This window comes from Leopardus geoffroyi, chromosome A2, assembly GCF_018350155.1.
Source record: "Leopardus geoffroyi isolate Oge1 chromosome A2, O.geoffroyi_Oge1_pat1.0, whole genome shotgun sequence".
NCBI lineage: Eukaryota > Metazoa > Chordata > Mammalia > Carnivora > Felidae > Leopardus > Leopardus geoffroyi.
The window spans coordinates 112,888,532-112,904,147 of record NC_059331.1 but is presented as its reverse complement, the minus strand read 5'-3'; the positions used below and the strand labels follow the sequence as shown (position 1 = coordinate 112,904,147).

Genomic DNA, 15,616 nt, shown 5'->3' with positions numbered 1-15,616 from the left:
CCTATTTTAAAAAACATATTCAAGCCAAAGGGAAACTCATAGATTTGTTTGAAATATGCATGGTCATTGACAAAGCTCAGACACCTAATTAAAATGAAAGAAGGAAGGAAGGAAGGAAGGAAGGAAGGAAGGAAGGAAGGAAAAAAGGAAGGGAAGAAAGAAAAAGAGAGGGAGGGAGGAAGGAAGGAAGGAAGGGAGGAAGGGAGGGAGGGAGGAAGGGAGGGAGGAAGGAAAGGGAAAACTGATGTTTTCCATTTTGCATTGTTGAAGACTGTTTTTAATACTAAATGGTTTATATTTAGCACAATTACAATGGGGGTGAAGGCAGAGAGTTATTTTTTTTAAAGACATAAATATAAATAGCTTTGTTCAAAGTTGTAGGAGTATCTTATTTTATGCAAGAGGCATCATTCTGGGAAGTTTTAAATCACATTTTGAGGAAAAATAGAATAATATTTACCAGCACTAGTATGCTTATTTTTTTAGAAAAATCCTGTAGCCAATTTTCTGGTAAGGAAAGGAATTATTTTTTGTAGAGTGAATAATCATTCCTGGGTTGAAAAATTATAGACTGCTAGAACCTCAGGGTATCTTTGGAAGTGTCTAGTTGAACTTCCTCTTTTTCCAATTAGGATATTAAAGAAACATATTAGTTGAGTGGTTTACCCAAGGCCTTATAATTAGTCATTGAGTTGGGCTTAATTCTCCCCTAATTTTGGTCTAGTCATATCCTCTGTACTTTGCTGGTTGGATTTGCTTAAAAGTAAATCAGCTTTTTGAATTTTAGAAACCTCAAGTATACATGTGGTGAGAAAGAGGATACCAGTTTCTAGAATCTATAATGAAAAATTAACTTATAGGAGGAAGCCAAAATTAGTTGATTTTAACTATGGTATGTAATTGTTGCTGCAGGCTCTGCTGAAGATGGATTGCCAAGGGTTAGTAGCACAGCTCATCCAAGAGGCTGCTATTCTGACATCAGCTGTCAAACTTGGAAAAGGCTGGAGGGAACTAGCTGAAAAGTTAGTGCGACTCACAAAGCAACAGATGGAGGCATATGAAATTCCTCATCGAGGAAAAGCTGGAGGTATTGCTGTTGAGGTAAGATTTCTATTTGTCTAATTAAATAGTGAAAAATTGCAGACCAAGGAAATCAAACGTAAATCTATATACATGGATTCATTGAGACAGTCTCCTAGAGGACCCACTAATTGAAGTCACTGTAGCTATAATCATCAATATTATCTGAACTAAACCTACATCTCTCCTTAAAGGCCTTGAGAACCTTTAAAATATATTGATGATTCTCCTATTGGATTGCATTTTAACATGGTCTTTGAGCAAATAAATTGAGCAAATTAGATAGCTAGCCATTGAGTAGGCAGGGCTATAAGAACTTGAGGCAGAGAACAGATAAACTTTGAAGAGAGGAAATGGGGCCAAATCAGAATAAAGGAGGAGGATATAATAATAAGTATTTATCAGCCTCAGTTATAGACTTAGTCACCTATGGTAAATAATGTTTGGTGACAAACATTAAGGAGGTGGATGTTGTGGGGTTGCTGGTAATGAGAGCCTGGCAATGCAAGCTAGAAGTACCTAAGAGCTTCAGTATTTCCTTTGTAATTTTGTATACAGTAAGAACTATAGACATCAAATATAGAATAACAACACTTAGTACAAAGTAAATACTTACCATGCAAATATTGTTTTTATTAATATTGAAACAAATGTACACTGGTAGGCCTAGATTAGGTAAATATTTTCTCTATTTACCATAAAGAAAGAGAATCCATTTTTATTGACTTAAATGAAAATATTCTAGCGATAAGCACATATAAAATGTCCTGTGTCTTTCTCTCATGAGTGAAAGCATTTTCAAGTTAAGGAAAGGTTATCTCTCTGATTAGATGATAACTTGGTAGGAGGCAGAAGCTGTTCCCCACTTCCTATTTGGGCATAGAGCTAGGTTTTAATTTTTTGAGAATTTTTTCTTATTTTGAAGCAACTATGCCAGCTGGGTGAGCACAACAAGACAACTTTTCCATGAAGCTTGAAGAGTCAGATCAAGTCAGGTAAATCCCAGCAGCTGCACTGGAAGCTTCAGCGTTCCTGGAGCCTGGCTATCCAGCAAGGACTCCAAACAGACTCTTGAGGCAAGAGCATCCAGGACACATCCCCCCCCCTTTTAGATTCCTCCCCCTTATAGACTACATTTACTTCCATATACTGAGAAGGACATTACAATGTACAAATCAGTTTTTACCGAATGAGCTAAAAGATGACACACTTTTAATAAGGAAAAAAAGAACAACATTCTGAGGGATATGCTATTCTGATATTTAAGTGAACTTGATTAATACATTGTCGATTGAGATACCACCACCTGTCAGAATGGCCAAAATCCAGAACACTGATGACACCAAATGCTTTGGAGGATGTGGAACAATGGGAACCCCAAGTCATTGCTGGTGGGAATGCAAAATGATACAGTCACTTTGGAAGGCACTGTGGCTGTTTCGTACAAAGAAAACATACCCTTAACTTATGATCACTCAATCGCACTCACTGGTATTTACCCAAAAGAGTTAAAAACTTTTGTCCACACAAAAACCTGGACACGAATGTTTATAGCAACTTTATTCATAATTGCCAAAACTTGAAAGCAATCAAGATGTCCTCCAACAGGTGTCTGGGTAAATAAACTAGTAGATCCAGACAATGGAACATTATTCAGTGCTAAAAAGAAATGACTTATCAAACCATGAAAAGACATGGGAAAACTTTAAATACATATCACTAAGTGAAAGAAGCCAATCTGGAAAAAAAGCTTCACACTGTATGATACCAAATAGATGACATTCTGGAAAAGGTAAAATTATGGAGACAGTAGAGAGATCAGGGGTTGCCAGACTTTCAGGAAGGAGAAGTGAATAGCCAGAGCACAGAGGATTTTTAGGGCAGTGAAAATACTCAGTATAATATCATAATGATATCTATATTTGTCGAAACTCATAGCATATACAACACATGGATATGCAATGAATATACAATGAACCCAAGGTTAACTGTAGACACTGAGTATTTATATCATTGTAGATTCATCAATTCTAACAAATATACCCCTCAGGTGGAGGCTGCTGATAACAGGGTAGGCTATAGGCTATGCATATATGCATATGCACCTATGCATAGGTGGGAGATATATGCAAAATCTCTACCTGCAAAATCTAGATATATGTGAACCTTAAACTGCTCTAAAATAATTCTTTTTTAAAAAAATGTTCATTTTATTTATTTTCAGAGAAAGAGTGCAAATGGGGGGGAGGGGAGAGAGAATCCCAAGTAAGCCCCATGCTGTCAGCACAGAGCCAGATACAGGGCTCGATCTTACAAACTGTGAGATCAGGCTCAGTCTCACAAACCATGAGATCATGACCTGACCTGAAAATGAGAGTCAGGTGCTCGCTCTATCAGCTGAGCCAACCAGGCACCCCTAAAAATAATTCTTTAAAAAAAGTTGCCTAACTGAAAGCCAGACTTTTTTTTTCTTAGTAAGGCCTTGTTTTTAGAAGGGTTTTCTTGATAATTATTTACCAGAAAGTTTTTATTCTCTCAGGTTTGTTAAGCATCTAACTTCTCTCTAATTGTGATTGTTTATATTTTGTCTTTCCCTAAATCTTGATGGAAGCCAACAAACAGCCTACTTTTCCATTATTTACTTTTGCACAGTCCAAATCACAAATGACTAAGTGCATGTCTAAGGTTGATAAAAATTCAGAAACAGAAAGGAAAGTCCCTAGGTGTCTTTCTGGAGGTTATCATTCAATTTACTGTGGCTAATGCTGACAGTCATTGCTGTGATTCATGTTATTAAATACTTAGAAAATTATGCATGACATGGGCCTGAACCCATTCCAAATAATCTATGGGAGTCTAGACCACTTAAACTAAAGGGTAAATGTATGCTAAGTTTTATCCCCCTGGAAAAACAAAACAAAACAAAAACAAAAACAAGAACAAAAACAAAAAACAGCTGTACAGTTTTTTTTTTTCTCTCAGGAAAGAGACTACTCACAAAAATGATCAATTTACAAGTCAAGAAATGATTTTAAAACACACTGATACTAGTTCTGGGTAGGGCATGCAGAAGGAGGGAACCAGAATTGGGGCACAGAGATAACAAGGCCTGGTGGTTCCCATGCTGCTTTTGTTTCCTTTATCTCACTTCCTCAGAGGGCTTACTTTCCAACATTTTCTCTCTATGTGTGCCAATGTCTACAATCGGGCTCTTCACTCACTTTCATTCTTTTTCTATTTCTCTTCTTTGCTTTTGTTCTATTTTTATTTTATCTTAAAGACAGTTATCTGGCTCTTATTCTGTTCCAGGCACTATTCCAAGAGCATTGCAAAAATTAACTTTATTTAATCCTTTCAACAAAAACTTCTGGGGCAGATATTACTACTATCTAAGATATAGAGAGGCCGAGTAACTTGCTTAAACATACATAGCTAGGAAGTCATGGAACCAAGTTTGGAGCACAGACTTTGACTTTGGGACCTTTGTACTTTAACCATTATGCTCTGCCCACCCACGCCAAATCCAACATGGTAGCTGAGTGGCAGTGCCACGAGGTGTGGTCAGGACTGGGGGTTTAAGCAACTCATTTCATTTTTTCTTTTTCTTTTTTCAAGCCATTGTATGATACTACCAAAATGTGCCTTAGTATCTTTATCAAGCTTCAATCCAATTAAAGAAAAGAGATTATTAATAGTATGTCAGATATTTCTTGAGTACTTTTGGCCATTTCTTATTATTTTATAAGGTGAAAAGAAAAGCTTCTCCCTGGAGACTTCTGAGAAAGTCACTTTTTAAACTAACCACCTATCTAAGTTAAGTTATAAGAAATGTTAGTCAACTTTTCTGATGATATTGAATTTCTAAAATAAAAACAAAACTATAAAATTTTGACTCTGATTTTAAGCAAAATATGTTTTTGGAGTATTGCCTTTGAAAAAGAAATACATTTGTACTATACAAAGATGTTTAATCATTGCCAAGGTTTTCCAGTGAATGTTAATGAAAATTCATTGGAGTTTATTTTCTTGACCATATTTAGAGCTTTAATTTAAAAACCAGAATCAATAAAATATTAGAAAAATAGCCCATTAAAAAAATTGGATTTTATAAGGAGAAAATGCTGGGGATTTCAGGGCTAAGATGTTCTTAGGCCTAACTTGGATACTCTTGACTTAAGCTTCTGGGATTAATGGTATGTGTGACAATTTTCCCAGTAACTGTCTTCCATTGTCCCCTGACACACAATACAGAAGATACTCTCTCCATCTTATTCAGTCAGGACACTTACTTACCAAGGACACTAAACATTACTTCTTATTAAGTCACAGGCACCAAAAGGCCTGTCAAGGCTGATTTCTTATCTGACCTGCCAGAATGGGCCACCCTAATTATGGAAGCCTAAGGAAGTCAACGTTGTTAATTGTGATATAGTTTCATCTCAGAAGCCACTCACCTATAGAGAGTTATGACTGGAATGGTGTGTTTATAAGTCTTTTTGCTCAATCAGTGAGGTATGATTTTCTGTTTTGTCTTCTAGCCATATATTTGTCCCCCCTCATTTCTGATTGGCAGCTATAGTGTTCAGAGCACTTTATTCTGGGTCTAGATTTAAAGTGAGAAAGTAGGTATTCCTCAAAGAGCTAACTTTACTTATTTTTTATACACGAATAAAAGTTCTGTATGGAATTCTTCCTACTTATTTAGTATCTTTCCTCTGAATCCTTGCTCTCAGTATTTAATTCATCTGTACTTTTAACATATTTACTAGGACTGTCAGTTCCCAGCATTGGAGCTTTAGGAGCTATAAAAATCGCAAACAGAATGGAAAATATGATTTTTTTCTCCCTAAAGCCACATTTTATTTGGCCTGGGAATTGAGATAAATTGTTAATAACTTGAATTATTTTATTTAAAAAAAAGTATATGATTAGATGCTGAAATAAGTGAAAATAATGAGAATGGTAATAGTTGCAATTTATTGTGTGTTTACTGTGTCAGCTAATCATTATGAGCATTTTATTTACCGTATTTCATTTATTTTAACAAACTTTGTAAGGAAGACATTATAACCATTCACAATTTACAGATATGCAAACTAAGAGTGAATGCATTTGTGTAAATCATCCAGAATTACATGGTTATTAAGTACAGAACTGGGTTCCAGACCCAGGTATGTTTTACACACAGTCCTATCCAATATGCACAACTAATAAGTCCTTTCAGAATTAGCTAAATAAAAGATCAAATTGGGAAGGAGCTGTCAGAAGACGCACCCTAGTCCTGAAGGATGGATAGCATTTGGATAATTGGAGAGGATTGGAAGGAGATTTCAGTGCTTCTGGATACCAGTGACTTCTACAGACCATTGAGGAGACTATGTGGGCTGGAGGGGAGAGATCATTTTAGTAATTATTGGGAGATATGGTCATACATGTATATATTGGAGACAATAGAGTCTTTAATGACTGCCAGAGCATAGAGGTTAAGATTGCTGGTCTGGATTCCTGATCTAGTCTATTATCTATTAGTCTTCAGCAAATAAACTTTTTTTTCTAGGAATACTTTTTTTTTTTTTTTTTTTTGGAAAGTGATGTGAATTATACTATCTTGCTCATCGGATATTTGGAGGATTAAATGAAATAATATACATGAAATATTTGGAATAATGCTTTGCACATTGTAATAACTAAATATATATTATCTATTATTTTAACTAAGAGGAAGAGGTGAATTTGACAACTGTGTGACATTGAATGATTTTGGAAAAGGAAATATAGTAATTTTTTAGTAATATGGCTGCAAGTAACTATAGAAAGAATGTAGGCAAGGGAAAAGTCACCAATGATTTCAAGGTTTCTCTTCTAAAAACTGGTGGAATGGTAGTGCATGGAAAAAATAAGAAGAAAAAAGCCTTGGCTGGTCAGCTTTGTTACTGGTTTAACAATGTTTATTTTCCTTGGAAAATGTCTCTTGCAAAAGATAAAAGGAAGTTCTTGAACTCTTATGGTTTCCTGGCTCACACAGCAAGTCCTGGATTCTGCAGGGACATTGCATTGTCCATTTCTAGCCTTGGTACTTAACTGTATGGTTTGCTGGGCTTTTACAGTATGAGATACATTTACAATTTTTTAAAGATGGGAAAGTATTATATGGAAATTCATCTACCAGTGGTAACATGTATAGACTAATTTCTCAGTTCTTCATTGTTTGGACTACAGATTTGACACAGTGACATAATATTTAGATTACCATAGTCTATTTTGTACAATACTATAATGCTTGTTGCTACAATATTTAATTCCAGAAATTACTCCATTTCTTGAAATGATGAAATAAAGAAACAATGACATCACAGTGAAATTCATGGGGTAGCACATTGTAGTCATATGATCTTCTACATTATATGTCTTATTACCTACCGAAAATCAAATAGAAATAATAATCATATTAATAAATATTATAAAGTTTAAATATTATAAAGATATCTTAAATTGGATTTAGAGACACAAATATTTTATCTAGAGTTTAGGTTTTCTTTATTGAGGTTTATTTTGGGGAATCACAACCAACCAGGAATTTTAGAAAAACCAAACCCCAGCTAAGTATAAGACTTAAATCAGCATTGATTAAAACTGCTTACTACTGAAATAAATCCATGGCTATACTGTAATGAAATGACTCTGGATTTATAGCTGGGTGACCTGAATTCTCTTCCTAAATAGGAGTTAGTGAGGATGGCTCGTCCAGCCGGTTTTCCTAAGATGTTAGATTGTTTTGAGTAGATGCAGGAGCAAAGTATGAGTCCTCTATCTTCCTCTGGGTTATGCTTAACCCCTGACGTTCCAAGTGGTTATTCCTAGAGGAAGCAAAGCTGGCTGTACCCAGAGACTTTTCCAAGAGAATCTTATGTCCAAGTTTCAAACAAGTCCATGTCCCTTCTAAGGAAATAGGGACTCCCTGATAGGTTAGCCTCCCTTCTTTTCTGAAGATAATGGTAACTCTCAACACTATTTATGTACTTACCATTTAAGGTGATAGAAGACCCACCTGGATATTATAAATGATGTACTGAAGATAGAACACATGTAATAATCTTTAATAATGCAAATTTGCCTTAATACTTCTTCAGCTAATTGTACTTAAAATGAAACATTGCTCCTATACTTTTATGAGGAAAGTAAGGGGGTTATGAATCTTTTAATGTGGAAAAATGTAATCATCCAATTGTAGTTAACCAATTGCATCCTTTATGCTATTCATGTTTTATGAGCTAAAAAAAGACATAGAGTGCTAAGCTCAAATCTGAATTGCTTTTATTCATGTTGCATTTCATTATCCAGAGCATTATCTAATGAGTCTTACTGGCTTCTGGGAACAAGCACTCTAAATTTGGAAAACTATTTTTTAAATTTCTATTCCTGTTTCATTTCTTTTGACATCTCACCACTTCTTTTATTGCTCTTTTACCATTTTCTTTGTCCTCTAATGCCTGGAAGATAAACCAAAGACATTTCACACAAATGCTAGGACTTTGGAAACCGCTAACCTTTAATAGATTAAATACTTACTGATGCTTACTGATGCTCCCTTATAGAAGGAGATCAAAACACACAGTTGAGAAATTAACAACTCTATGCTTTTGTCAGCCTCGTGCTTCCTATTCAGAGATGAACCCATAACATCCTGAAGTTAACATTTAAAAAAATCTCAGAGTATAGGAGTAAGAGTAATGCCTGTGTGTCAAATAATTGTGTTAGAGGTGAAGAAGACTGAGAGAATTTGTTTTGTGGTTACGAGTAATTCAACAAAAACAAACCCTCAGGAGCATGCTTTCCTTTGATTTATCTATGCATTAGTGCAGAGTTTCTGCATATCATCCCTTAAATCATAACACTGAACAAGAACGGAAGAACTATTTTAAACCACTAAATAGATATATAAGATAACATAAACCTGGAAGAGATCATAGCAGTCCACAATCACTTCCAGCTTTCAGAGGACTTAGGTCATTGTGGAAAGAAAATTGTTTATTCTACTGATTTTATTCATTCAAACATTTCCAGAAAACGTATGACTTTGTTTTCTCTTTAATTATTACAAAGCTGAGAATACTTTGTGGCTTTTTTTTAAGAAATTAATGTTTATTTTTGAGAGCCATAGAGACAGAGTGTGAGCAGGGTGGGGGCAGAGAGAGGGAGACACAGAATCTGAAGCAGGCTCCAGGCTCTGAGCTGTCCTCACAGAGCCTGACGCGGGTCTCAGACCCACGAACAGAGAGGTCATGATCTGAGCCTAAGTCAGATGCTTAAACGACTGAGCCACCCAGACACCCTTCCTTTGTGGCTTTTAATGTGTATTTTTGGACCTAATTTTGTAAAGTCTATAGTTAATTAATGTATGCCAGTTTCCTCTTGTGTCTTTGCCTTCGATGGCATATGTTCACTTGCTGAATAAGAAAATGTAGAATGACAGAAAGAAGTGCTGAAGAAACAAAAGTAAAATATTTAAGGACTTGAGGCAAATATCATATAGCTCTGTCGCAAAGGACAACAAAAAACTGATTAGACTATTTATTGCATTGATGAAGGCTGGGCTTTTGTCATGCTTTGTTAAAGCAAATCCCAATATAGAGAAAGTTCTGTTTACCATACTTGGCAGAGACTTGTTTATTTCTCTTAATAAAACATACTTCTAAAACCTAGCCCCCGAGGGGTGCCTGGGTGGCTCAGTTGGCTAAGTGTCCTACTTTGGTTCAAGTCATGATCTCACAGTTCATGGGTTCGGGCCTGCATTGGGCTCTGTACTCACAGCTCAGAGCCTGGAGCCTGCTTCAGATTCTGTGTCTTCCTCTCTTTGCCCCTTCCCTGCTCACACTCTTTAAAAAATGAATAAATGTTAAAAAAATTTTTTAAAACCTAGTTCCCCAAATTTAACATTTTTCATTTGTACCAAGTACGCAACTATAGCATATGCTTTAAATCCCATTTATTCTCAATTATTCTTGATATTTTCCCTGTTCATTACCCTAACTCCATAATGATTTTAACATTTGTGTGTGTTTATGTGTTCTGCTTAAAGGAAGTTAATTTATCTTCTTGAGAAATATGCTGCCTCCTTAATCTTCATCAACCCTAAATTATCTGGCTAGGGTAGGATTCAAACCAACCTCTCCTTTCAAATGTAAAATATTAGTCTTTATAGATTTTTTTCCTTTTAAAAATAATTTATTCTCCACTGCTTCTCCTTCTAGCTTTGTCTCTCTTGTTTTAACTTTCAAATTCCAAATGTGACCCACTTTTTCTGTGGTTTCTAGTTCCTTGTCACCTGCTCCTACCTGCAGTCTGTTCTCTACCACTCTCTTCAAACTGCCTTCTCCATGGTTACTGAGGTCCTAATAGTGCCAAAATCCTGGATTTTTCTCAGTTTTGCTTCATGTTTCCATATTACTTGACATTACAGGTAAGAGAGGGGCTAACAGAGAAGAGATGTCCTCAAAGAGTGGCATGCTGGCACACGTTTAATAGCTCTTCAAGGGAGAAAAAGCCCTAAATTATACCTTTGCCATCTTCCGTGGTGTAAAAACTCCTAACATTGATGATTTTAACCTCCTAATGTGATGTCACTGAACGTGGAGTTGGGAGGCTATGTGAACGACAGGCTCTGAGAAGCTGGGGTGAGCTCAATGTCCTTTTTGGAATGCTATCAATCCTTGACTTTTGCAACATGAAGTACCCTGCTTTATTTTCTATGACTCTGACACCAGCTTCTCTCCATACTTATATTGCTTCTATTTTTTTCTTTTTCTTTTTTAAATATTTATTTTATTTTTAGAGAGAGCTTACACACGCAAGCAGGGGAGAGGGGCAGAGGGAAATAGAGAATTTTTGTTGTTGTTTATTTATTTTTGAGAGAGAGAGAGAGAGAGAGAGAGAGAGAGCACACAAGCAGGGAAGGCGCAGACAAATAAGGAGAGAGAATCCCAATATTCAGCACAGAACCGATGCAGGGCTCTATCCCACGACCCTGGGATCGTTACATGAGTCAAAATCAAGAGTTGGATGCTCAACCGACTGAACCACCCGGCACCCCTCATTGCTTCTATTTCTTGTTTGTGGTCCCTAATTGTGGACTTAATTGAGGGTTAAATTTTTCACCCTTTCATTTTCTTCCTTGGCATTTTCCTCCACTCTCATTTTTCCTCATCACTTTGGCATGATGCTAAACTCTTGGCTGCTTCCTGGAGGTCATCTCTCTATTCCAAAGTCTTACTGGAGATGGAGATACTTATGCCTTCACCTCATATGCATTAGGGTTAAAACTAGGTTGCCTATCTTTCTCTCATCCCAAAAGTACCCACTTTCCTTCATATCCTATTAAAAAGTATTAAATGCAAACTATATGCCAGATACTTTAGAAGGTTCCTTGGACACAGACCTGGGAAATTATTATCCATATTTTAAAGATTAAAAAATTCAAAACTCAGATACTTTGATTTACCCAAATTGACCCATCCGATAGGCAGTGTAACTCAGATGGCAACCCAGAGCTCTGACATCAAAACCCATCTTTCTTTCTATTACACCACACTGCTTCTCAGTCAATGAACTCTCAGTTTTTATTACACTAAATGAAAACATGAAAGTAATTTTTGAGTTTTCTTAAACTGTTAATTACCAAATGCTGTCTAGTTATACAATGGGTCAGTGTTTGTGCAAGTATCTATCTCCCTTCTATGCTATAAGCTTCTAAAAACAAGCCATGCTATATTCATCATTTTATTCCTTTGTGTAACAAAATTCTTTGTAGTGGTAGCTACTCAAAAACTCTTAATTTAATAAGTGAAATAATTAATGAACAACAATGTGTTTTGAATATATTCATTGTATTTGTGCTACAATAGTGTTTCTCTGTCATCTGTATGGACAGCCACACATGATGTTATATATAGAAGATCAGATTTTGCACTGAAGGAATATTCAGGGTTAGTTTGCTTTAAAGAGAAACAGAACTGGAATGCAATAGATACACATTTTAGTATAAATCATGAAGTTTACCATTGCTCTAGTGTTTTCAGCCCTAAGCTATTGTAACCCTTTCTATGTAGCTTATGGATTAGACTCCAGGGAATCCCCAATGAGTTTAAAGCAGTATCCCTCCTTGCATTTCTGACTAATTCAGAGTTCTCCTGGGGAGTCCTTTCACACTATCAGGTGTCTTAATTTGGGTTCAGGACTCAGAAGTCTATCCAAATTTCTCTGAATTGCAAGAACTGACCGAAATGTTCTGCTATCAGTGAAAACTGCCAAATGTGAGAGTGTTATATAGCTTTCTGCATAAGTGAGTAGATAAATGTATCATTGGACTTCTGAATCTGTAGTTCCCAATTCCTGCATCACCTTGGTGTATTTCCTATTTCAAACAGCACCAAAGGACTGCTGCATGATTGAGTATGCCTCAGGGCTTTTCTATACATAGCAATCCACTGTGCTGCAGCAAGATATGTGGTGCAGAGTTTTGTGTGTGTGTGTGTGTGTGTGTGTTGTTTTTTTTTTTTACCAGGAAAGGCAGTGGAGCCATTTTGGCTGCCTCTATGATGTTACTTTGAATCTGCACACATAGTAGTGCATAAACTGAAAATTATCCAGATGTGATTCTTTAAAAGACATCTGGTTTTTATGAGACTATGCCATCATCTGGGTACTGATATGCTCTTAGATGCTATTTATCATAAAATATCTTCAAATACATCTATTTTTTTAAGTTTATTTACTTATTTTGAGAAAGAGAGTGCACGTGAGCAGGGGAGGCACAGAGATAGAGGGAGAGAGAGAATACCAAGCAGGCTCCACACTGTCAGTACACAGCCCAATGCGGGGCTCGAAAGTCGTGAACTATGAGATCATGACCTGAGCCAAAATCAAGAGTTGGATGCTTAACCTACTGAGCCACCCAGGCAGCCCTCAAATACATCTTTTTATCATTAAATTACTAAAGGACTTAGCATAAAATATGAGAAGGTTTTAGCTATAAACACCATTATTTTAAACAATATATGGCAAGTTGAAAAATAATGTACCAACTAGTTGAGCATCAGGGAATTTTAAATGAACGCAACATAGAATACAGGTCTCAAAGCTTTTACAGAGGTTTAGTATATACTCACTACAGAATAATTTACTTGTTTAGTGCATCTTTGCATCTGAGAAGTGGCAGGCAAGATTGAATCTGGCAAAAAGCATCTGTTAATATGCCTCAATTCATCTTCCATTGCTGAGATATTAGTGGTGACCAGCAACTGGGAGGTTTGATTTCAAAGTGACTATTCAGAAAAATAAACAAGAGAACATCTCATTCATAGTCTATCAGTGATGGAAGATGCAGTTCTTTGTAAATCAGGTTGGAGAGGGTAAAACTTATATACAAAAATCTGGGATCATTTGGGATGATGCATCATAACCTCCTGGATATAGTATAATATTGATAATTATTTTCCATTCAATACCTTGCAGAATCAAGCTTCATCAATAGAGACAAAGATGTGGGTGTTCATGGCTTCCCAGGAATGCCAATTTGGACAAATAACATCAAACTGTTTTTTGAGTTCAATGCCTATCCTTTTATGTAGATTGAATTGATTGAAACTCTTTATTATGGTCTTTCATTCTTTTAATTTCAATTGTAGAGTATATGAGGCTATCAGAGGAGGGTGAAAAATTATATCCCAAAGCCCTACTTCATGTGATATTACTGTTAATGGAGGCTCTATTTAAGAGGGCAGCTCTGCATAATATTGAGCTCACAGTCTGTGTTCCTGCATTTGTGATAAAATCACAAATGAATTAGTTTAGTGAACCCAAATAGGTAGAGGTAATAAAGTTTATATTCCAAATAGTCCAATTATAAGTAGTACATTGCTCGTTTTTTCATTTTCTTAGAAAAATTTATTTTAAGCTCATTGTGTTTCTGTGTGTGTGTGTGTGTGTGTGTGTGTGTGTTTATTCTACAATTTATCTTCTTTGGTCGGCCTTTGTCTTTATTCTCTCTGAGCCCGGTTGCCTTGGTTACCATTACATACATGCTCGAACATGAAGTTCCTCTTTGACGTACATTTATTTCTATGGAAACAATGATGTCATTGGTATTGGTAGGTGCTTGGGGAAAGCATAATAAAACATTGAATATTGATCTTTCTTTTGGTTATAAAATGATTCATTAAATTATTTTTAAATTAGAGAACTGTATTTTTACTTTCCTTTTAAGATTTGATCATGAAAGTACATCTTTTTTTGTTTTCCTTGTTCAAATAAAATGACTTAAAGCATTAAATACACTGTATAGCTCCTTCTTGTGATATGTCGTGTAATAAAGCTCACCATAGATAGTATTAAAATAAAAGAGTCATTATTTTTACCTTAAAAATCTTTCAGAGAGTGAAAAGTTTATCTCAGTAACATCAAAAAATTACACAAAGAATTTTATATCATATCAAGGCAATGAACAATGTTTAGATGATGGATCAAGAAAAAAAAAAAGAGGCACTACTTGTCATTATTTTAAAATTTTTCTAGGCATAGAAACACAAAGATGTAAGATGGAAGTGATAGCTATTGAAACGTTTTCTATGACATTAAGTAAGTCCATGTATAATTGGTATTCCAGTTTTTTTATGTCCTGAGAGGCTTTTAAAACTTTTTTAAAAGCATCTATTTTCATCTCTGTTTGTCTTCCAACTACTCCAGTCTAATTTTTTTCCTTTATAGATGATGTGGAAACCTGCTTATGATTTTCTCTACACTTGGGGTGCTCACTATGGAAATAGCTACAGAGACGTGTTACAAGACCTTCAATCGGCTTTGGACAGAATGAAAAACCCTGTGACCAAGCAGTGGCGAGACTTAACTGGAGCTTTAATACTGATACATTCCTTAGAGTTTTTGAGAGCAACTGCATTCTCTACTTCTGAGGAAGTATAGGGTATGTTTTGGGGAAGAGGGAGAATGGTAGGAGGGAAATGGAGTGCGTGTGTGTGTATGTGTGTGTGCATGTGGTGTGTGCACACACGCGTACATAAAGAATCTCAGAAAAGTATTACTTTTTTTTCATTTGTCAAAAAATATTTTTTCCTGGTGAAAGCAGAGCTTAACACAAAATCCAAGTATACATTTTATAATTAAACACGTAATTTTATATGTTTCAAATGCAAACATTAAGCCATTTTATTGTTGAGAAAGGACAATAAAACCCTTGCCCCTTTCAAAGTTGCTTTAATTTCTTTAAGTCAAAACAAATGGCTGTTAGCATAATTACCTCACACAGTTACCTAGATAAACTAGAGGCTCCCAGTGTGAACACTGGAGTTTTACTTGTAGCAGGTCTAGAGAGAGGAGAAGCAAACACATACTCTGTGCACAGGCACAGAGCCACAAGCTTTCTATATTCCATCTCTTTTATTTATTAGTGGAGTTTGCTAACATTATTCCCATTTTTCATCTGAAAAGACTAAGGACTGGTGAGGACACTCAGGGCAAATAGCCA

The 15,616-nt window shown here is 35.8% G+C and overlaps 1 protein-coding gene across 2 annotated transcripts in view; it reads left to right on the top strand.

The window, feature by feature from the left end:
• MACC1 (MET transcriptional regulator MACC1) overlaps positions 1 to 15,339 on the top strand; it is a 64,578-nt gene extending 49,239 nt beyond the window's left edge. For both annotated transcript variants that reach the window (XM_045495042.1, XM_045495041.1), the window contains exons 4-5: positions 913 to 1,101; positions 14,842 to 15,339. In XM_045495042.1, coding sequence (XP_045350998.1) covers positions 913 to 1,101; positions 14,842 to 15,054 — 402 coding nt within the window. In that variant the 3' untranslated portion in view covers positions 15,055 to 15,339. The remainder of the gene's footprint in view (positions 1 to 912; positions 1,102 to 14,841) is intronic.
• The last annotated feature ends 277 nt before the right edge of the window (positions 15,340 to 15,616 follow it).